Consider the following 24,429-nt stretch of genomic DNA (forward strand, 5'->3'; position numbering starts at 1 on the left):
TGTACAAGTCACCTTGGACATTTTTTAAATGTCATTTGAACAGGTTTGGTGTAGATAATTACAGTATATCAACTTTATGTTGGTCTGTGTGTCGATAGTGCCGCCACGTTGCCCAGCTGCCTGAATGGATTCATCACGTGCATGGTAAAAACGTGTGCCTGTCATGCCTCAGTGGTCATATTGATCGCGAGTATTTCTGGGTCAGCAAAAATAGGCCGGTTTATTAAAAAAAAAAGATTTTTGTACACATTACAACGTACGACAAAGACGATGACATTCAAACAATTTTTGCCCATTTTCCTCAGTTGTAAAGTTAAACAAATTAAAGGACAAAGTATCGTAAAACAGTCGAGTGTTCTGCCTGTAATTAATATCTTTATTTTTGTAAGTCTTAAGAGACCAAAAAATGAAGTTATTTAATTCATTATATATATTTTTTAATTATTTGTCCGATTAATCGGTTATGAGAATTTTATTCCGCCAAATATCGGAATCGGCATCAGCCTTAAAAAAAAAAATCCATCGGTCGCACCCTAAAAATGTGTTAGATTACACAATACATTTTGTACAGATAATGTCTTTGACCACCATTCCCGGCTGGAGGAAATATTTGTTTTACAATTTTTTTGCGTGGGAACTTCATTAATGAGTTGCCGCTGTGCATCAGATTAATTTCCCCATCACTGATTAAGCAGACACCGCACCCCTAACACCTTTGGGAAGCATCCTGGAATGTCTTTGGATGAGACAGACCCAAACGCAGGTCAGGGGTAAAAAAATCACAAACTGTAACTGTATATAGATTAAAATGAAAAACAAACAAAACAAAAACAGAGCATTTGCAAAACCACACAGCTGCAGCAATCAAATCAAAGTTCATTTCATTCAGGAACCTTCACACAATGTCCTCGCTGTTAACAACAGCTAACAATGGTAGTACGTAAGATGTTGTTTGAAATATTCAAAGGCGCTCAAAATATGTGGCTTCACTACGTCCGAAAGGTACATGGTCTAAAAAAGCTTTGCTTGCCATTCTCCACCCGTAAGATCAGCGTAGAGACAATAGTCAGACACAGAAGATACTGCCACCTAGAGGCAACATGCAAACTGACATGGAAAGAAGCCTAGTCAATGAACTCCTGCTGTTGTGCCCCTGAGGAGAGGAGAATCTATGACTGAGCAGAGCTTGTGTTTGACAGAAAGACAACTGGATTGATAAGAAGAAACGATTCCACATACCCAGTTTAACCTACTTGGTCCAGCTCCAAAGCATTTGAGTGCTTTTTATATAAACAAGAGAGACATTGGGGCATTTATTCATTGTTAAATACCATTTAAATTGATCAAGGGGTAAGAAAAGAAAGAAGAATGAATGGGAGAAGCAGACAAAGATCAGATGAGGCCTCAGAAGACACATGCAAGAATACAAAACAGAAGGCAGCAGTGTGACATCGCCTCTCCCGAGTGAGTCTTGAAGGACTCAGCAGAAGATTCACTTAAATATAGCAGCTGTCTTTCTTGTTTAGCTCAGGATGCATTTATCAAAAACGAGTTTCCTGTCTATTGGACAGTGTTATTAAAGACACGTGTTATTATAGCATCATGGTTACAATGAGGGCACATTATTATTATTATTTTTTTTTAACTAACACATAAATATGTCACTTTCCACTTATTTCCGTGTATTCAAATCCAAGAACAATATATCCAGATCAGGCTCTATACTGCATGCATATTATGACAAAACATGCTGTTTGTTAAAGGAAGGAATAATAGCAGAATTTGCCGGGATATTACTATTCGATGGATAATTGGATTATTCAGTGATTAGCATTTCAGATGGCTTTAAGTATCATGTGCCTCATCAGCGTCTGTATCATTGAAGAGTTGATCAAAAATGTTGCTTTGAACTTGAAATGTTCTGGAAGACGTGTTTTAGTTCATTACGCGGACCTTTTTTTATTTATTTGCAGCAGTCATATCTGCTAACAACTAGGTCAACCTTTTTATTATATTCATATGCCCCAGTGAGCAAACACATGAAGGGAAACACACCTTGTTTTGCTCATTGTTCTGGAATCAGAGATGGACGTGAAGAAAATATGCTAATTCTGTACTTAGATCTATCTGGAACACACACACGCACGTGTGCGCGCGCGCGCGCGCACACACACACAAAGAACCTACGTCTGTGTTGCCTCCACACAACAATAACAATGAACAAGATGGCAGAGGAGTCAAAAGAAAGCCAGAAACAAAGCAGCAGGTCTTCTACACATCACATTCATGTACAGTCATAGAGTATGTGCCTTGTAACCTATGAATTACTGATGAAAAGAATAAATAAAGTCATATGTTAGAGACTGTGGGCAGGTTGGGGAGGGAGAGATTTAAAGGAGTAGAAAAGAGGAGATGACATACATCTTGCACCTTATTGCCGTCAGTGTGGTTGAGTCTGCTGCCGGCTTTGTGGCAATTGTGACTGCGCTGGGTGTGGTCGCCATTGTGCCAAGCAGTGGGACTGTTCTGGCCCGGGGATAGTGAAGCGCAGCGAGCCTTCTTTCCATCCTTCTTGTGCTTGGAGTTCAGTCTGGAAGAACAGAGCCACGAAGTGATACGCTTTTTTTGATACACAGTCCAGTACATAGGAAATAAAACTGCTTGTGATGTTATAAAGAGTGGCAGTGACGCACCAGGAGAGGCAAAGAAGAAGCAAACATTTGTTAATGTATTAAGTCAGTATTAAATCAAACCTCTGATGGACCAGCAGTAGGTTAGCATTCAAAAGAAGAAACATACGTATGGTCATAATCTAATAAGAATGATTATTTTGGAGTTGGAATGTGTGATTTGACAGCATTGGTTGCTGCAAAGATCAACGAAAACCAAAATTCAACACACACAAAAGGACAACGTAAAATGTTACATGGGTTTCACACAAGAGATGAAGTTGTTTTTTTAAATTTTATTTATTTATTTCTTTTTTTAAAGAATAAAAGCCAAATAGGCAGCCGGTCAATGTGGCGTGCACATGCCAACCGGCTGAGCCCTGCCAAGAACAGTTCGGCTTTGCAGCCCGCTGGTTAAAAAAAAAAAAAAAAAAAGTCATTTCAAACATTTCCAAATTTGTCTTTAATATTTTGGATTAAAGGCTGCAATATACTGGTACACAGAATACATTTGAAGAACTGATGTCAAGTTGTTGCTGCATTGAGTAAGGTGGTGACTCAGTTCCCAAGAAAGCAGCGAGGTCATCCATTTTCATGACCAACATCCACTTTTTTTTTTTTGAAATGGTAAATGACTGCCCTTATATAGCGCGTGATCTACAATATCGCAGTGCCCTAAGCGCTTTACACCCATTCATGCACCATGCAAGGCGCTGCCAGGCCCACTGGGAGCAAATTAGGGTTCAGTGTCTTGCCCAAGGACACTTCCACATGCGGATAGTAGGAGCCAGCATTTCAACCAGTGACCATTTAAATTAAAACGGTTTGCTTTCTCCATGTAAAATACAACTCCCCAACAAAACATACACTGCACCCAAAACATGACAATCATAGATGCACTTCATTCACCGAGCTACCAATGCTAATGGCCAACAACTAAATGTTCAGCCCTTCAATGGTTTATCTTATGTACGGTACATGTGATGCGATAAACATCTTCAGCATTAAAGTGGGGAAACTATGCAAAAAAAAAAAAAAAAAAACAAGAATTTGAGAAGGGAGCCAATAGTTTTTCACGGCACTGTAAATGACAATATAGACTGCCCCTCACGCCTTCAAACAGTTACATGTATTATGATTTAGATTGAACACCAGGAAATAGCAACTGCGTGTGGCTGTTTTTGAAAATAGAACTGTCTAACAGTGTGACAAGCAATTAGTATCACAATATGAGAGCAGAATGAATCTCAACCATTTAACGGGGGTCATTAAAAGATTCGTCGAGGAGGCCCGTTTTTATCCTAATCCTCCCCTCAAGACGGAAAATAAATGAAGGATAAGTGCTAGTGACAAAGTAGAGTGATGCCGCTGTGTCAGAAAATCATGCACACGTGTGTGTGATTTGTGGAATCTACCTGCCGGGAGACTTGGAGGTGCTCCCAGTGGATGACAGCGAGGCGCTGCGGCTGCTGCAACAGCTGCCTTGACGCTGTACGCTCCTTCTGGGGGTCTCAGCGGGGGATCTAAATGGACGCCACAAAGGGACAAACACATTAGCGCCAATACGAAGGAATTTGTGCGTTTGTGTACACCACAGCGACACACATGCAGTAAGCGAACTCAGTCATCCATCTGATTGCGTGTAAAGCAGGGCAGGCACAGCTGAAAACTTTCCGATCGAGCCAAGGGGGGAGTGCAAAGCTGAAAAAAAAAAAATCAATTGGTGCTTCACACTCTTTCACATTCTGTGTCAAGCTGAATCTGACATAAAAGACTCCAAAATACCAATACAAATGTATGACTGACCCGCTACTCACAACGGAGTAATTCTGGAAAAGAAAAGTCATTCTGACAGTTTCACATGTAAACAATATAAGATTTTTTTCCTGGGGTCGATGTGTGTCTCACCTCTTTTTCTGTTTGTTCTTGTTTTTGTGTTTGTCCTTTGGGCTGCCCGACCTGAAACAGAAGTGAGAGACTGGTGAAGAAAGATTTTACATTTAACAGGTTATCATTCCCTTGACTATGCTATGGTTTGACTTTTAATCAGACCACAAAAGAAGATTTGCATTTTGGTGCTATGTTCAAAGCTAGACCACAGGTGTCAGACTCATGGCCCGGGCGGGGGCCAGATCCGGCCCGCCACGACACTTTATGTGGCTCGCAAAAGCTAATCATGTACGTCCACTTCAAAACTGCATTGAAATATTGTAAGCATTTCTTTGGAACCAATTCCACTTGGTTCGAAAATAAAATCGAATTATAGTTGAACTAACATTTTTTTTTACTGGCCTCTGATGTCAAAACTAGTTATCCATTAATTTGTTGTGTATATGAAATATGATTAGGCGATTATACATAGCTGGGATAGGCTCCAGCACGCCAGCGAGCCTAGTGAGGAGAAGCGGTAAAGGAAATGGCTGGATGGATGGATGGATGGATACTTTTGTTTTCAGACCGACACCAGTAAAAGTATTTATTCTTGAGTACTCATGATACCGATAGCACTAGTACTTTTGATACATACAATTTCAATTAACACAATGACAGACAATTGTGAAAAAAGACATTTCTTTCTTTCTGACGTACATGAGGATTTACCAATGTGTCAAATGTGTCGCGGCGCCAACTACTGGGGAGGAGGACTTACTCCATGTCACATTTTTTCGGTGGTCAGTGTCGGCAGCCTCCACGAGTACCCTAACCCTTGAAATAAGGCCGGTATCGGCCCGATAGCGATACCCGCTATCGGTATTCGCTCGTCCCAATTCAGTCGCTACGATGTGGCCCGTGACAAAAATGAGTTTGACACCCCTGACTATAACAACTTTGAGCATGAAATATGTTGTAGATACACTCACTGGACACTGGATAATTTGATCCAAAACAAGGGCTGCATTTGGGGCAAAATATTAGAAACATATTTTTTAGAGATTGGAGAGCATCATGGAATTTTCGTCCCCATCAAGCTTTTGAATTATAGGGGGGTTAGTACTCTGATTAAAGTTGACAAAGACATATTAAACATGTTCCACACATCGTATAACCATACAAATAATAGCATAATGAACTCTGTAAATAGGTACTGTATAGGAGACAGTAAGAATGAATGGTGATGCAGTATAATGCGCAATTAAATTGTGTACAGTTGGACATTGTGAAACCAATGTCTAAATATGGATTGGAAACAAGGCTATCACTATGATGCAAAAACGTCAGTTGCAAAATACAACGGTTTTAAAACGAAAGTGAACATTATTATCTTAAGGTCAATTTATTATTTTTTTTTTACATTCAGTTGGATCTCATTAAATTCGATTTTATATTTGTACACAATATAATCACCAATACTGTATGGGATCGCTTCTAATTGTCTTCTCTTTTTACCTGTACCTCCTCTTTTTGCTGGAGCCTGATGCCGACCTACAAAAGTAAACATGGTTATTATTAGACAGCTTCTGAAACTGAATTCTTCATATGTGCACTAGAAAACAGATATTTTTAACCAGAAAATGTCTTTTACATTATTCTGTGATGGTGACTGACCTTCAAAATAATGGGTGCAAAGACAGGAGAGTGTCACCTAACACCTGATGCGGTGTCAGAATTTTAGTTTGTTCAGTTTAGTGGGAACGCGTTGAACTTGTTAGCCAAACACTTGCATGTCTTTACATACGGGTATGTGCAAAGAAAGGGAACTCTTATTATTAAGATCCAACTTCCTGGTTTCTGCGGGATGTCCAATATATCACCCTTGTTTATTGACCCAGGCGTTCAATGACAGATCCCTGTAACACGCAGTCATCCGTCCATGTCACCTCATTGCGGTTTGCATGGGGATGAGTGAAAGTCGGTGGGAGATGTTGTTATTTTGCAGCGGTTCCCCTGTCGGTTCGCACACCAAGAGTGCGCGGCAGAGTGACATCGCTAGAAAGGTGAAAGTGGGGTAATAAAACTGTCACAGGTGTGATGTATAAATTATTGTAGCTACCCGCTTTTCCCCCCCCCCCCCCCCCCCATTGGAGGCAGCCCACTGGGAACGAGTGGATATGAGGTGTTGCTCTGGAGAATTCATTGTTCTGTTATTGAACAAAGGTGCACAACTAGCCTGCCACGACAGAGAAAGTACGTGCCCCCGTTACACAAATCCCAACTGTTTTTATAACATGCAAGAAGCTTTGTGAATTCCACGACATAATGATAACCAAGTACTGTGCTGCACCGTCCTCGTGCAACTTAAAAGGGCAAATTTCAATCTCTGGGGTGGAACCCTTTATGCTCTTCCCATGTGCCTCAAACCATACATTATTCAAGCATCAACAGCATGTGCACTGCAGAGCGGCTGTCGTGTGACACTCAGGTGATAGAAGAGGGGGACAAAGGGGACTCGGGCAGAAGGGGGTGGCTGAGAAATGGGGAACATGGGCGTTGTAGTGTTTGGTAAACTGAGAAGAGGCTCATTTTTCGTCGGAGGTCCTCTCCTCCTCCATATACGAAGGCTGTGTCGTTAGAGCCCTGCATTTGGCCCCACTTCTGAGAACTGGTGAATTTGAGGAACACAATTCTATAATTGATATATATCTGATAATTTACGGATATTAAGTGTGCATGAATGGACAGAGTTGTTGACATCATGTCCATGTTGCGAATGAAGAGACACGTATTTTATATATGCGTATGTCCCTGACAGGATAAACATTTGAATGAGTCCGAAAGGCCAAACGTTCTCTTATAAAAGTCGACATTTTAGTTAGGTAGTGAGTTAGTCTTAGTTCGCTCCACGTTTTAACTGTCAGCCTAACATGGTCAAAAAAACATGGTCCAGCTGTAGTGATAAGAAGGAACGATGACCACCTTACGTCGACTCGAGTAAAAACCATTTCGTTCTTCACATCCACAAAGCCTCCTTCCATCATATATTTCCCTGCTTACCTTCTATTATTTATTTCTCTCCTCTTTGCTTCTCTTCTTTTGTCTTACTTCCTCACCCTTCCTATCTTCCTGCACCTTACTGTCTTTCCTCTTTTTCATCTTCCCTTTTCTTCCTTTTCTTTCCTTCCTTCCTTCCTTAGCATCTTTCTCTTCTCTTGGTCTTTCTCTTCTCTGCCAAGGCAAATGGAAGCAACATATGATAAATGCATGCAAGGCCACTGTAGTAAATGAGACGGTTGGACTTTATCCCTGAACATTAGTAGCTTAAATGACGACTCTCACACACTTTATACATTGTTTATACATACACACACCTGTCACGTTTGTGTTTCTTGCTACTCTTTTTCTTCTTCTCTCTGCGAGAGGGTGATGAGCTGCCAAACCTATCATCGGAGAGAAGGAAACACATGTGACCAGCCTTGCAATGTTGAGAGACTCGGAATTTTGAATTTGAAATTGTGAATTTCTCACATTTTCCCGTCGACTTAAGCATTTGTATTCTTACGCATTAGAGGCTATAGCGAGTCAATTGCCCCGGGGACATCATATTGCACTTGAAGTTGGGATGCAGTTTAATATGAATTTACAATTTGAATTTATGAATGGCCCGCGACCCTTGTGAGGAGAAGCGGCTCAGAAAATGGCTGGTTGAATTTAGAAATGGTTTAATCGGTAGAAGGTCCAGATTTGGACTTAACCGATCATTCGCGGTAAAGCTCAGTGATGATGTCACGGTATCTGTCTCATGCACGTCTGGTCACGGAGCTCCCAGCCAGCGCCGAGCTGCTTCGAAGACCAGTGCGTCCACGTGCATCACGCTGCTCAGAAGGGAATATGGAAATGCTCACTTGTGGCTAGCTAGCGCCGAACACTGTCCTGAACATTTCTTAATGTATTGTTATCCCTGAAGGAGGACAAGACGTAATTAATGGAAGAACGAAGGACGCATCATCACCTCGTTTTCATGGCGACTTAGCACATTATGCAAGTTTGTTGCCAGCTAATGGCAAGCAAAGATATGCAATATGTTTTTTTTTTTTCTGTCAACACGGGGTGCTCTGTGTACATTACCGAGGAAAAAAATGAACTTAAATGATTTTTTTGCAAATGGCTGCAATATAAAAAAGAGTGAAAAATTTAGGGGTCTCTGAAAACTTTCCGTACGCACTTGTATGTACCTTATATATCAAGGTTATTGACTATTTTAATATATCACTACGTAATTCTTCGGTAATTTCATCAACCACTCCGAGCAGCATATTTCCACTCACCGACTTTTTCGGCGGCTAGATTTCTTCTTCTTTCTTTTCTTTGGACGAGGGGATGGAGAGCTGCTTGATTTCCTCTCTCCTCTGGAATATCCACAAAAAGACGAGTGAGTGGCTCTTACTGAAAACATCTAACAAGGGACACAGTGAGAATACAGTGGAACTTCTACAGTATTTTCTCGTGCCACTGAAATCGGGTAAATTCGGAATTCAACTGACATTTTCAGGAAAAATGGCAACTGCATGTGTTTAGTGGCTTTATATAGCGTATTCAGAAAGAACCAGCCACGACACATGATGAGGCATCTCAATACACATTAGCATTTTAAGATACTCAAATTTAAGGTAGGGTCTTGAAATGTTGAAATGTTTTTTTTTTTTTTCCATTTAACGATGGCGGGAGGCTTAGTTCAGTCAATCGCACAAATTGAAATACACACATTCACACTCATATTTGCACCCGTGTTATATCCATTGAAGTGAAGATAATACATAGATGATTGAATTAATCACGTGAGTATTAGCAGCGGGTCAACAAGTGAACATTATACAGTGCGTCAAGTGCGTGACTGACCTGTTATCACTGTGATAATCATCGGTGTAGTCGCCATCTTCATCGCCAACCAATTCAGCATCATCCTCAGGGTAGTAGTGCATGTGGTTGACCCTGAAAGAGGGCAGCGGATGGTTAGGAATTTGGAGAGTGGTTGTAGAAAGTAAACTAGTTCATACAAAAAGTGAAATCTGCTGTTAGACTTGAGGAGACTGTCAAGCACAGGACAGACAGTGAATGTTAAGGCTAATTGAATTAGAGCAATGCTGGTTGATCTGTTTTGCTTGCAAGAATCCTCCAATTGAGTGGACTGAGTAAAGAAAGGAAAAGGAAAAAGGGATTCATCTATGAAAGCAAACACACGTGGGACCCACTGTCAAGGCAATTTCATTTGTTCTTGGATTTCATTAAGTGCAAGAGCAGACCAATGATGAAAGGATATTATTGAGTATCAAGAAGAAGAGCTTATATATTATATATAATTGGTGTTGTCAGAATTTGGCCCTTAGCTGACAGTATTTTGTGTCGTTTTTCCAAATATATTTGTGCATTTTGAAACGCGAGCACTGCCAAACAAGAGCAATTAACAACAATTGAAACTCTTTATCATGCCAGATCATGATTGAAAAATCAACACATTTTCCATATTGTCTTCCAAAAATGTCAAAACCATCCATCCATGCCGTGTCGTGCAAATGAACACCGATGGTCCTTAGCTGAGCTCGCAGCCACGCTTTCGACACCTCGAAAACGTAGGTAAGTACACTGACATTTACACCCACACGATCATTTGAAATGTCGCAAGAAAGATTCTGGATTTACAAAGGTACTTCTAATAATGCACATTGTCAATTGATGCTACTAAACAAATTTCTTGACAAAAAAATGTTGTGTGTGTGTATATATGTACATACATCCAGAGAGACACATTTTGAGTGAGCTTTGACTTTTGAATTCTATTTTTCCAGCCAGTTTTGTTGTGTAAAACCCACGTCTTTAAACATGAGAAGCCTTCGCTCTTGTCTGTGTTCCCATCCCGCCTGCCAGAAATCTATTGTGCTTACCGGCAAACAAAATTACGTGCTGGCACGTCCATGTTTGCTGCGGGCTGTTTTTGTGTACGTGTATTAAGCTGCCACTGAGGGGCTTCGACTGTCAATAGATTGTGTGTAAATTATGGGAGTAGAATAAGACCTCCAACGGTAAGGAGATTGAAACACACGGAGGCGGGCAATAGAGCTGAGGCCATGATGGAGTCTCATCACAGTCGACAAATCGGCATAAATCTATCTGTAATTATAGGATTAAGTGTCTTGGTTGAAACTGGAATAAAAAGTGGAACAGACATCAATTAGGATTTGTAGGAAACAACCCCGGATGTATGATTGAGTTACTTTTATAAGGTTTATAAATAAGCATTTGTTGATTAAGGTGTGGATTGTACTGGGATATGTCTGTTCAAGTTTGCATGGCTGTAGGACAATGTTGGCCCGTATTGAATTTTTCATGTATTTTATTAATGCAGCGAACCAAGAAATATCTTGATGTTATCATGCGCTACCGAATGAGGTGGCGCAGAATTTGAGGGGGGGGGAAACTGAGCATGCTTTCTCGTGCCGCATGACGACATTATCTTACGCCGATGTGCAAACTAGTTCATTGCAAGCCATTCGTAACCTCGAAACCCTCGAAATGTCGGGACCGTTGCATCCAGGAACATTTCAAATGTGATATTCCGGGATTTCTTCGAGAACGAAAATTTCAATTTACACGAGTGGTTATAGTTTTCATTGAAAGTAATGAAACCAAGCCTCCCTAATGTCACATATTTAGACGCTTCCATTTGTCCGGGCAGAGGAACATCCATTACGTGGAGCTATAATGTGTTGTGCAGGCCTCAAGTGAGTGCTGAGGCTTGGAAAAGTGCAGGGGACAACAACCTTGTAAATTACAAACTTCTCAATTTTCCACATCGATGCTTTCATGGAGAAGTTGCACTCAATCAGGGCCTGAAATCCCCAAATGGACTCCGAAGGACCCAAATGGGAAAAGCTACAAAATGCTTCCTCATTCCTCCCAGCTCTGTCCTTTTTATCAATCCCCCTCTATGCGCATCTACTTGCTGCATAACTTCTCTGCAGCAAGCCTCCGCATTTCAGCGTGCTCTGCTTAAATGTCAGCAGATACCAGCTGAGGTGCAGAGGCGGGACAATCGTTCATCTAGTTTGTAAGAGGGAAGCAAGGCGCCATTAGCGGTCGTTACTTTACAGACTGTGAGGTCACGTCACCACCGCGATACCGCCATTCTCCATCAATAACTAACTCCATCAGTAGCACTAACAGTTTGAAGGACAGTCTCAGAAGGGCTATAACAGCCACTTTCTGCCGGCGTTTTCAAGTGGTAAAAGTAGAGTATAGTGAACCGAGTGGTTTGCATGTCTGCCGCACACCTTCGCGAGGTTCTGGGTTGAAATCCTGGCTCGAGCCTTCCTGTGTGGAGTTTGCGAGTGGGTTTTCTCACAGTATTCTGGCGTTGTTAATCGAAGACTACATAGTTTTCAATTTGAGTGCGTATGTTTGTTTTTCAATATGTGACCTGCGATTGATGGGCGATGGCCCAGGGTATCACCCGTGACCCGAATGAGGACAAATGCTATAGAAAATGGATGGAGCGATGGACAACGGCTCGCCACTGGGGTGTTACCCTCAACAATGCTGATCTTATACGCTTGACACTTTAGTGGAAAAGGGACAGAAGAAATTGGACAAGAGTACATTTGTGGACCACAATTTCTGACAGTGTAGGAAAAACCAGAAAGAAACCAATGTATCAAATGATTTTTTTTCCCCCCACAAATGATCTAAATTATGTGTATGCCTCAGTTAGATCATTACTGGTTTCAAACGCCATTCTCTTTTTAAAATAGCAAGAACGTGAGGGTGGAGGAGGAAACAAAACGACATGAACTTACACTGGTTGCGAGCCATCTCTGGTGATGACCCCCTCTTTGTCCATCAGCATTTGTCTGAACGTGCTCACTTTCTGTCGAATCTCCTCCTCTGTGTACCTGAGCAGGGACAAGAAGACAACAACAACAAGTCAGAAATGAGGGCTGCAGCTGTGCTGGCCTGTCTTAGCGAACAAGGGTGAAGACATCTGGAGAAGGCTGCATGCATGTCAATGAATTGGTGCGAATTCAAGCAGCAGCATGTCAGTTGTCATCAGTGCCACATTCTTCGCTTAACAATGTCAAAACAATTGACCAGCATTTTATATCCTCCAAACTTCACTTGAATGAGTTATGTCTTATACCTGACATGTTTCTTACTCAGGTCATAGCTGAATGCGCTTATATTAAACCAGAAAGTCCAACTTGATATGTCCAGAGGAGGAATCCATAGAGAGAAGGTGAATTTAATGTGACCCATCAATAATTGGCCTTTTTAGTTGCAAAACTGTCAGTAGATGGATAAAGACAAATAAATCAAACTCTCTTAAAATGCTCTTAAAACAAGAGAGGTATCTCTGCAAGGTGAACAATCACTCGTTCCGCCTCACTGAACAAGCGCGACTGCAGCAGTTGCATTACGTCCGTACAGATTGTCAAAAGATAGACGTGCAGGTCAGCGCACGTCAGAACAGGGCACTGCACACCGAACAGATATGCTGGTGGAGTCACACGCGTCAGATCTTCCTCCCCACATTCTACCCTTGTAGCTGCAGTAATGAGCTCTAATGAGCGAGAGGGAGAGAAAGCTGTAAAAATGTGGCCACAAGCCAGATATTACACAATTACTTGGGACTGGGGGGGGGGGGGGGGGGGGGGGGATGGCTGATCGCTATCGGCTTTATTAAGCGTGAACTCCTCTGTAGCGCCTTTTCATGTGATCAGCTCTCACGTGACACATGGGAGGGAATGTGGAGGCGGAATAAAGCTAAACTTTGGAAGTATTTGGAATAGAAAAACAAAGCAGGACAGTGGAGTTCTGTGAAAAGTGTCAAGCCACCATGTTAGTTATGTAGATTTGTAAAGTTCATTTGTTAAGCACACATCGGATTGCTTTCAATAACAGTTGTAATGGTAACGGTATTCAATCAGCATTTACATTATTTTGAATGTTGCTGGTTTTAGATTCCTAATCTGGATGCAGATTGTCTGCCGTCAAGGATGATCAGCAATGGGAATTCGGATTGAGTCTGTCTGGACGTCTTGCTTGGGGTTCCCCTTCTCTCAATCGGGTCACAATAAAGTCAGGCAAACAAGAATTGTATTTTTCTGGCTCACGTTGGCAGATGAATAAATTACCTGTCTTTTCCAAACTTTATCAAAGGACACACACGTATGTTATAATTAGGTAAAATGCTGGGAAAACATGATCTGACTTAGTGAAGACACTTAGTGAAGACAAGGAACATGAGCACCGACTGCTCGTCCTCGCGGGCAACACTTGATTTCAATTCCCTTCATCAGCGTATACTGTACGTGATTTGTTAATTAAGAGGGTCAGTAATGCCACGTTGCTATGCTATCAGATATATCAAAAACGCATGTAAATAGGCATTCGGAAATAACCTAAAATAAGCATTAAATAGGAATTGCGCACTGAGACCTGCCGTGCGACTCCAACAATCTAAGTGCAGCAGGACCAGCTTTGAGATGTCTTATGAATTAACCAGTGGTTCCTTTCAGGGTAGAAAAAGAATGTTTACTTTTTCAGGGATTTAAAAAGAAATGCTGCAGCCATCAGCAGATTGACAGTGTGGAGAATGCGATTAGTACGAGTGTGATGGAGAGTTGCAATAGCTGGACGATGGCCCGGCAGTTCTGACGGGACCATCGGGTCTCGCTGTTGGCCAATTTTTCAACCCAGCAGCTGACACCCCAGCACAATAGAAACCCTAGACCCGTAACTTTCTATTCATGGCTTCCACGCGCAACACACGAGACATTACCATGTGTTAGGTGCTTCTTGACATTTTACAACAGCCTTGGCACGCTTTCTGCTTAAAGCTGAGGTGATTGAAGAAGGGAGCGTTTTTGTGAAAGACTCAAAAAGGAGAACGGAGACAAAAGATGCATTTTCTCCAAGATGACAGCCTGCAGAGTTTTCTACTTGACATTGTCAGGATCACAGCGGCGTTAGCATCTCTTTTGCTTGTAGGAAGGGAAGGTTCCTCCTCATTTATTTGACCAATAAAAGGTAACAATTGTATTTATCTGTAATATTTGACATTTCCTGGATAAAGAAATGTAGTTATTGAGTGGGCTTTTGTGGGCATTTGACAAAAATGTCTTGACTTATTAAGGAAAATGAACCTTCTAACTGCTTGCATCCAAATAATGGAGTCTCTGGAGGGCCTGCCCACCCATCAAGTGCCATTTTAAATTAAACTACAGTGGTACCTTGAAGGACCTGCATTGAGTTTTCTTTTTGAATGTTCAAATTAGTGTTTGCGAACAGCGCTAGCTTCCGATAAGCGGCACATACCTGATTTTTCAGTGACGTTACCGACATGGTGGTGGGAGTGGGGGATATTTGTGTTTGGCAATGTGTTCGCTTCATGTGCCACAGCCGCGGATCCGTGCGCTAATCAACTACTTGGGGATGAAGTGTTGACGTCACGAGTCCTGTCATAATGAGGTCGACGTGGATGTCGCCTACAGCAGCTTCCCGTAGCTTCGTCATGTTCTCCTTCTGACGACAAACGAGTGGAGACTGAATCAGTAGTACCGCTGCTAAGTACTGCTTAACCATTTCCCCTCAATGATGTCATGTCAGTATTAATCAACAAGTCCACCCACAATCAACCACATTTTAAATGATTACTAAATGCATTCAACAATTATTATGCTCATTACTTTTTCATAGAAAGACTATTGGCAAAAACGCATCTTGTGAAGTTGGCTATGAAATGGAGTGAAATGTTTTCTTTTATGTTATTTTCTAAATCTGTGGCTCTAAAAAGAAACACTGTAGTTAGTGCTGGAGGCCTAATTTGATTATTAGCATTTTGTTGTTTTGGCATTGTTTCTTTGCTGAAAGCCATTAATATATTACGGTTTGACTTCAGAATTGAATTTTTGAAGCTGTTATGTGATGCCAACATAATATCATTGGAGGAGGTCAAACTAATTTAAGAAGACGAGAAACTAAAGCTCTTGTCGACATCAACAGCAAAACATCCTTCACCTCTTCCCACGGGTGTCTATCCTCTAATTTGGGCCAGCCTCCCACTGCATTACTGCATTTGGGGGTCTAGTGGAGCTTAAAGCATTCTCAAAAACAAATCAGACTTTCACCAACTAGTCTGAGAGTGCCTGCACTTTGACAAAAAAAGTCTGGAGTCAAGAATCTTCAATGGACTTTATAAGTTGGTGGCCAATGGTCAAGTTTACACCCAGATAGATCATCTTTGAGTCTGAAGACAAAATGACCGCCATCTTTGTAATGACCGCCAAATGTTCAAGCTAAAAGACAAAAAAATATCTGCTTAATTGATTTGTTTAAATGGCCACATACTGTCTTTTTCTCAGAAATGTATTTGTATATGTATGTAATACTTCTTGAAGCCGTGCGGGTAGCAGGGTACCTTTCAGCAAATAAGATAGTATAGAGGAGGATGGTTTGTACTTTTTTTAACATACGTCTAACTGATTGCGGCATGTTATTTTGCATGTGTATGTCTGTGCAAGTTCAGGGTTTAGGTTAGCAGGCAACATTAAAACATCCTCTTGGTGATTTGAGCGGGCAGCAAGACAAGAGACACTGATTAGAGTGTGGCGCTCGCTGTCAAGCTCGCCATAACAAATCCATCCATCCATTTTCTGAGCCGCTTATCCTCACAAGGGTCGCGGGAGCGCCGGAGCCTATCCCGCCTATCATCGGGCAGGAGGCGGGGTACACCCCGAATTAAAGAATGTGATTGCAGTAATTTGACATCACTAAGCAATAGTAGATTATCTCTGCGAACGCACAATCCTGTAAAATGAAGAGGAAATGCGGCCCTCAGACTGTGTTCACGCCATTAGCCTTCCATTAAGTATGTGTTCTCGTGCATGTGTTATCTGTGTGTTTGATGCCTGAAAATGCTGCTTCCACAAGTTGAGCCCAGGGACTGCTGCGCAGTGCATCCATTAAATAGCGTGGCCATCAATTCTGCCGCAGTATGTTTAGTGAGATTGAAAGACAGAAGGACAACGTGAACACCCCCACATTTCTATTTCAGGGTCCGGAATAAAACAAGCCACAGAACCATTAAACTACTGTTCAATGGTTGAATTCTCAAATGCAGAGTTTCCGGATGCTTTCATTTGAAAGAATTTTTTCTGCTTCTGTTTGAATTCAGCACTGAACACACATCCTATTTGCTGTTACGCACATACTGATATTAACACAAATATCACTGTTTGGTTCAGGCTCGTATCTGTTTCTATTAGCTTTACCACAAGGTGTGTTGGAAAAGTTCCTGGGCTGGAGTTACAAAAGATACAATTCAAATCCAAATTACAAACTATGAGTTTTTCCCTTCAATGTAGGTCAGATGATCAACCATCTCGCGGTGATTGCTTTGGTCTGTGCATGAGAAGTGGCAAGAGTTGGCTGCTTCACCATGACAACGTGTCTGCTCACAAAGAACATCGTCGTGCTGCCGCAACCTCACTACTCACCTGTGAAATGTTTTTCTTCTTTCCCAAGCGCAATCAAGGTCATCAAGGAGAACCATTTTAAATACAAAGACGAGATCAAGATGGTCGTGACGACGAAGCTGCAGAGGATCCCGGAAGAAAACCTCCAGGAGTTCATGAAGGCATGGCCGACAAGGCTGGGAAAGTGTGTTACACTCCAGGGGGATTACGTGAAGTTCGTAGTTTGGATTTGACTTTTTTTTTTTTTTTTTTGGTGACACCAGTCCTCAAACTTTTTTTTACACACCTTGCCTTGAAAGCAGAGGTCGGACCAAGTCATTGCTTTGAAAGTCAAAAATTCATGGCTCAAGCCCGACTCCAGTCTAAGTCATGTGACACGAGTCCACATAGATCTGATAGAAAGTATTTCTTCTCAGATCTAGTAAGTTTAAAATTTTCTATGGGGATTCATGGTAATGACGATATTTTTATTGTAACATACAGTATGCAAATATACTGTACATAAAAAAAGCAGACATGTACGCAAAGTAATGCAGGGGAACCTCGTTCCGGACAACTGACAAACAATTTGGGTTATGTACAAAATTTACTGCTAGAATGCGGTCTTGTGGCCGACTGGTTAGAGCGTCAGCCTCACAGTTCTGAGGACCCGGGTTCAATCCCTGGCCCTGCCTGTGTGGATTTTGCATGTTCTCCCCATACCTGCGTGGGTTTTTTTCCGGGCACTCCGGTTTCCTCCCACATCCCATAAACATGCATTAATTGGAGACTCTAAATTGCCCATAGTTGTGACTGTGAGTGCAAATGGTTGTTTGTTTGTATGTGCCCTGCGATTGGCTGGCAACCGGTTCAGGGTGTACCCCGCCTCCTGCCCGATGACAGCTGAGATAGGCCCCAGCACGGCCGCGACCCTAGTGAGGAGAAGCGGCTCAGAAAATGGATGGATGGATGGATGCGGTCTTGTTATGGACGAACGGATGGATCTGTGCTGTGCTTCTACTTGCACACAAAATCAAAATAGCTCTCGGCAGAGGTGTTCGCTCGATGGAAGTTCCGCCGATAAGCACTTGACACTGGACGCAAAGTGAACTTTCGCCTCTGGGGGGGGAGGGGGTCGGCGTAATAAAATAGTGCGCACCAAGCAGCTGTTCAATGTGGACGCGCCGGTATGTCAGATGCTGGATTTATATATTTTTTTTAAATATCCGGAACAATCCGTATTTTATTTTTAAAACTCATCAATGAGACAATTAAATGTAAAGGTTAAGATTTGTTTCAATGAATCTCTGAAAGCATGAGCGTATTAAGCAAGTTTTTAAAATCTCATATAAAAAAGGTAAGCCAACATTACAACATACATACAACATAAGCCACTGAGAGTGTGTGTTTTCAGAAAAAGCCAGATATTACAACGTGTGGCTTATTGCATTGAATATGTTTATACTGTAAATATACAAGCATAATGAATTGTACTGAAATGAATGCTTGTACGACAAAAAAATGCATTTCCATTATATGGTGAATAAAGAATATGCTTGGCTCGTAGAAAATGTGCTCGGCAAACGTTTTCTTTCTTTGGTTCTGTTTAATGTGGGCAAAAGGAGCTTTGTGAAAACATACAGTATGTAAGGTTCATGCGTCTCAAGTGCAAGGTGCTGTGAGTAGCGCTCATTAGCGAGCTGGATAACGACTTATTGCAGCTGCGGCCCAATGGTTAAGATCAACGCCTGCCACCGTGGGGGGACCGAGGTTCAAAACCCCGACCGGACCATCTGCCAACATCCCACGGACTCACGGCTGTGGTGTCCTTGAGCAAGACAGTGATACCCTTAACTGCTCCAGTGTGTTCCACTAACAAGTGTGTGTGTGTGTGTGTGTGTTCACTGTGATGGGTAAAATGAATACTGAATACCTTAATGTACATCCTCCCTTAATTGCTGAGGCTCTCTATAGGTTCCTTTCTTGTGACCACCATTCTTGACATCCCACCCCCAGCCTAATAGTCCATGGAGGCCTCAGTCAACACAATGACTCAGACATGCCAATCAGGCGCCAGCCATCCTCTTAATTGTGTCCCGAGCCTGGCATGTCTCCACTTGTCTATCCTAATCCTGTACTCGCACTCTTACAAGGGCACATTAGAATATCTTGGGAGGAGGTGGTCTGAGGACAGATTTCAATGTTTACAGCCAAACAAGATGGCCTGAGTTAGTCCAGAGCGTTAATGCTGAGGTGAGTGGTTGCTGTCCTTCAAAGTGACTGTTCGCCTGGGGCCGAATCTTCGCATTTTTCCTCTCTTCCGATCAAAGTCTGCAAAGGCCTGATTGTCAAATGTGATGGCCCAAGTATTGTGTGCTGTGTGGTGTGACAAGAGTGATATTTTTCAAAACGGTCAGGTCAGTCGTAAATAGTAGTTCCAATTGCAAATCTGTCTATGTGTAGAAACGGCGAGGCAATGTAGTTTCCGGAAAAACTAACCGTTAGCCTCGAATCTATTTTTTTCTACTGCTTTTACTTGGACTTATCGAACAGGCAGGCTTATTATTTAAGATTGTCGGCCCATCTGTTTACTAAGCAGATTGGGGAGGGAAAATCATGAACACATCCGACACCACTAGACTATCGCTCATAATAATCTAAGACATTTTTCTTGACTTTTATTGGGAGGGAAAATGCTCAAATTTGGTGCTAGCCATTTTTTTTCGCCCTTGTCATGTGTGGGGTTTCTTACATCTTAAAATTTTTTTTAAAAAACACTATTTGTCTCCCATGGCATTTGTACAAGACCGCTTTAAAAAAAAAAACTGAACTGGTGATGGCACACAATTATCTAACGACTGGTAAGCCAACCATACCGTATGTCTTCGCCATTCTGTTTCAAATGCCGCAAGCATAGAAATACGCAATCAGCCATTCATTTATTCAGTAAAGTGCAAACGTGTAGTGTGAAACGCTCAAACTTACCCTTGCTCTTCCATCATCTCTTGGAGCTCCATACATTTCAGTTCTACCCTCCTCTTCCTGTCGTGGTCCAATATCTCCCTTTGCGGCTTTTTCACTAAGACCGGCTCTGATTTCGACGCTCCCTCATCTCCACCTGGTTGTCCTTCCTCGGTTTTGGCTTGTAGGGCCGTCGTTGGTGTCAGGCCCCCTCCTCCCGTTGTTGCCCCCATCTCTGTTCCCGCCCTGGGGACTAGTGGCTTGGTCAGCCCGTTTGCAGCATCCTTGGGAGAAGGCACCCTTGCTGCATCGTACATGATGACTGTAGTCTGTGGGGACACAGAGGACGAGGACAAATTGTTAACTCAGCACTTGGCAGTCAAAATTCATTTGTGTGTTTTCTTATTATTTATGAGGATACGAGTTGAGTTCTGAGCGATTTACTCCCAAACAATTGCATGATAATAATAATGGAGAAAAACAGAGCAGCGCAGACATGTGCCAAGGCTAATACATTTAAAAGCATAATCAATGCCAGAATGGCTACAATCCAGAAGCTCCAAGAGGGTAAAGTTTCATAGAAATCCACAATCTCATCCGGATACAAGGGATCAAAATGTATTAAGAGCTTAGAAAAGAACAACAAATTACAACTCGATCTGCTAAGGTTTTACCGAGATAGAAGTTTATATAAGATAAGCAATATAAGATTCTGAGCATGTTAAACAGGATTTTGTGTGGAAAATCTTCATTGCAGATCCATATAGTATTGGTTATTTAATAAAGCCAAGTTAAAGTCTCTTCAACATATCCTTGGTCTTAATTTAGATTGGATTCAGTAATTCATTTATTTAGATTCAATATTCAAATTTAGGACAAACTTTCCAGTCTAATTCTATGAAGGTTTGGGAGCCTGAATTACACACAAACAAACCTACACATACACTGCAGCATAAGAAAATGGAACCTTGGCAGAGTCCCAGAGTCATACTGCATGAATGACACTTCAAATACCAATGAATTGAAAATGCAGCCTCAGGTGCACATCCGCAATGGTTTTAGCCCACCAGTGAGCCAGAAAAAAATGTAAATACCACACGACACACCAGAAGCGGATCCTCTTGTGATTTGATGTGAATATCTCACGACAAGCTGCGGGATTTCTGTCTGAACTGAGCAGCGCATCGGAATGATCTGTAGACACATCAAACACGTTGACATACATGACTCATAACAGCGCTGGCAGCGGACATGCTCTTTTAGGCAGCAGCCCACCAAACTACGCAATAACATACATTGATGTGCGTTGTGCAAAGTGTGTCTTTGCCTATAGAAGAATTCAGCCACATTTCTACCGCATGTCTGAAGGCAAACATGTTTGTTGGAATCATTTATTTCCTCTATTTGTCATTTAAGTTGTAATGGAAGCGGTCCTTCACCGCAGAATCATAAATGGTACATTCTTGTAATTTGACATGATGCGTTGTATAACATACATTAGGATTTTTAATATTGATGTTTTTTTTCCGGCTTGCTCTTTGTGTTGATTTCTCTAGTATAAATAGCCTGATTTTATGTTGCACCAGGAGTACTGTAACTGGCTGCTATCAGAACAGAGATCTGTGTGGCTTCACAATAAAGGCCATTCGTTGCCATCTAGTGCTTTGTTCTGATCAGACTGCACGATGCAGTTGCATAAATTGCTTCCCGCTACAACATGGTCAGAGAAATAAATAAATCAAAATACTTTTTTTCCCCACTTGTGTTATAGTTTAAGAGCTGCACTCTTCTGAGTTCTTTTCTAACTTTTGAAACTCATAGTTGCTTTGCTGATTAGAGTAAGAGGTTGTTATTTTTATTGTATTTGTTTTTACCAGGGATACAAATTCATCCGTTACAAGTGGCAGAGGGACATTCCGATCAAGATGAATTGTCCTATTAAGTCCAGCGTGGAAGATGCAGAAGAGGAGAAAAGTCTCCCTTCTCTCCCACTGCAAATCTAATGGCTTCATTTTTCGTTGAAGAGCCACCGATGAGAAGCTGAGTCACTTAATCATTGTCGCAGAGGGTTGAAGACACCAGGCAGGGAGGGTAAGACCAGGCGGCCACGTTATTATCTTAGCTCAAGTTTTGTGCGTGAGCAGTTTATGTTGTGTCTGCATGTGGAAGTCTGACTAGTTAAGAGCGATGCTGCTGTCTGCAAAGGCGCCTTTGGCTCTGGGTGGAGTGACTCAGGCTTCAGCTGACAGAACAGGTGGCAGGACAGCAGCATGTATTACACCATAAATTAGCACTTGCTATTGTGTGACAATGTTTTCTCATATGCACATGATCATCACAAACATTCTTCTGGTGAAATATCATTTGTGAATTCAGGATACAACTCATCAGAGCTTGAAGACTTTGGAAGGATGTATTATTACAATTTTATTTTATTCTCATTTTGTTTTAATTTGGCATATACTCCACAGTAGAAGAAGCAGCTCTTATAGTTGCTTGCCCAGGTGGTCAACGTTGGTGGACGCTTAGAGCCGGACTTCTTAAGTTGGCCTCTTTCAGTCAGAGGATAGGAGCGTGGTTAATCACATTTGTGCAAGACAACATGTGTGGTCGCCGAGTTACTCCATATAATTGGCACAAAACCAACCGTTATCAACACGTGCACACATGCTAACATGACAGAAAAGAAACCCCCCTCTGAACATGGTCAGATATGAAACCATAAAGCTAAAGTTAAATCACTAGAGGTGTCTCGTTATACCAATGGAACTGCTATGAGTCGTGGTGAGACAAATTGACAAAAATTGTCTCTTTTCTTGCATTGTGTAACAAATAAGATAAGAAAGGGAGCTGAGTGAGCTGATAGCAACGTACACACGTATATGAGTCCTCTACAGGGACTGAAGGTTATCTGCAGTGCTGCATTAATGGAGGCTTCAACATCTTTTCTGATAGCATTACAAGGACCTCTGCGACCAGTTCAGGGTGTACCCCGCCTCTCGCCCGAAGACAGCGAGGATAGGCTCCAGCACGCCCGCGACCCTAGTGTGGATAAGCGGAATGGAAGATGAATGAATGAATGAATGAATTACAAGGACCTGTAAAACTGTCACGTTTTAAAACATACTGTTTCCAATTAGTCACAATGAGGGTGACTTGTATGGGGAGACATTTGTTTGTATGGATGTTTTGTCGTTTGCTGTTAAGCGTGTTGTGTCCCGTCGGTCGGGCTGCTCTCGAGTGGACCCCCGGGCCCGATCCCGTCCCTCGATTGATCGGGCGGGGTCCTCAGCCGGCCGCAGCAATTACAGGACACTTCTGTCAGTCTTTGCGCATGTAAAACGCTATCAATTCACTTGCATGTATCCGCAGGCACACACCCCTTTCTGCAACAAATAACTCATGAATATGCAAATCGCGTGTGTATCCCCTCACTTATACTCTCGTCCTGTACACTTTTATAATTTACATAATGAATCCCACCACACTTCAGTTGTACAGCCGGGTTCACGACCCTGGTCCTGCACGCTTCTTCTCCTGTCCTTGTCCTGTTCTAGCTTGTCCTGTCCTTTCCTCACAGGGTGGAGCACGACAGCCCCATGCAATACTCATATTTAACGTTTCATTGTTGTAGATAATGTAATGATTTACTTCACTCATCCTGTTTACAATTAGTGCTTTGTCTTTTGTCTTTGTTTTTTTCTCCCTTCTAGAAACTTTGTTCCGTTCGACTGATCAAGTCTGATTCTCAATGAACCTCAATTAAAAACTCCACTGTGACACAGTAAAACTGTTTCAGCATAAAAGGGATACAAATTTTCCATTCTGCTTGACCTAACAGCCCAACAGGACAAAAACAAAACAAAAACAACAACAACAAAACATGATGACAGATGGCTCACTCCACAATACAGCTTTTTATATAAAATTGTGTTTCAATTCTCAATATGTGCATACTTCAAATCCATAGTAGTATAGTACTGTATACATTAAAGTATAGAATGTATCACTGTTGTGGCGACATAAATGAAGGAAGGTGAGAGAGTAAAGGTTAAACAGATGCCATGTAGCAACACATTTCACATAATATAGCAAATAATTGCCTGGTGTGTGCTTTTTTTGTTGTTGTTGTATTTTTTTGTATTTTTTCCAATTTGAATCATGCACAGGCTTCAGCTGACAGAACAGGTGGCAGGACAGCAGCATGTATTACACCATAAATTAGCACTTGCTATTGTGTGACAATGTTTTCTCATATGCACATGATCATCACAAACATTCTTCTGGTGAAATATCATTTGTGAATTCAGGATACAACTCATCAGAGCTTGAAGACTTTGGAAGGATGTATTATTACAATTTTATTTTATTCTCATTTTGTTTTAATTTGGCATATACTCCACAGTAGAAGAAGCAGC

The 24,429-nt window shown here is 41.8% G+C and overlaps 1 protein-coding gene across 2 annotated transcripts in view; it reads right to left on the minus strand.

Moving 5' to 3' along the window:
* Positions 1–24,429, minus strand: part of srrm3 (serine/arginine repetitive matrix 3) — a 70,711-nt gene that overhangs the window by 17,528 nt on the left and 28,754 nt on the right. The window contains exons 2-10 of one of the 2 annotated variants that reach the window (XM_061751933.1): positions 20,036–20,340; positions 12,395–12,490; positions 9,444–9,536; positions 8,873–8,953; positions 7,916–7,984; positions 6,057–6,092; positions 4,578–4,628; positions 4,085–4,192; positions 2,431–2,590 (exon numbers count right to left, since the gene is read on the minus strand). In XM_061751933.1, the coding sequence (XP_061607917.1) occupies positions 2,431–2,590; positions 4,085–4,192; positions 4,578–4,628; positions 6,057–6,092; positions 7,916–7,984; positions 8,873–8,953; positions 9,444–9,536; positions 12,395–12,490; positions 20,036–20,328 (987 nt within the window). In that variant the 5' untranslated portion in view covers positions 20,329–20,340. Of the gene's footprint in view, positions 1–2,421; positions 2,591–4,084; positions 4,193–4,577; positions 4,629–6,056; positions 6,093–7,915; positions 7,985–8,872; positions 8,954–9,443; positions 9,537–12,394; positions 12,491–20,035; positions 20,341–24,429 lie in introns of both variants that reach the window. The other variant, XM_061751932.1, reaches the window with a different exon arrangement.

This window comes from Phyllopteryx taeniolatus, chromosome 17 (genome assembly GCF_024500385.1).
Source record: "Phyllopteryx taeniolatus isolate TA_2022b chromosome 17, UOR_Ptae_1.2, whole genome shotgun sequence".
Taxonomy (NCBI): Eukaryota; Metazoa; Chordata; class Actinopteri; order Syngnathiformes; family Syngnathidae; genus Phyllopteryx; species Phyllopteryx taeniolatus.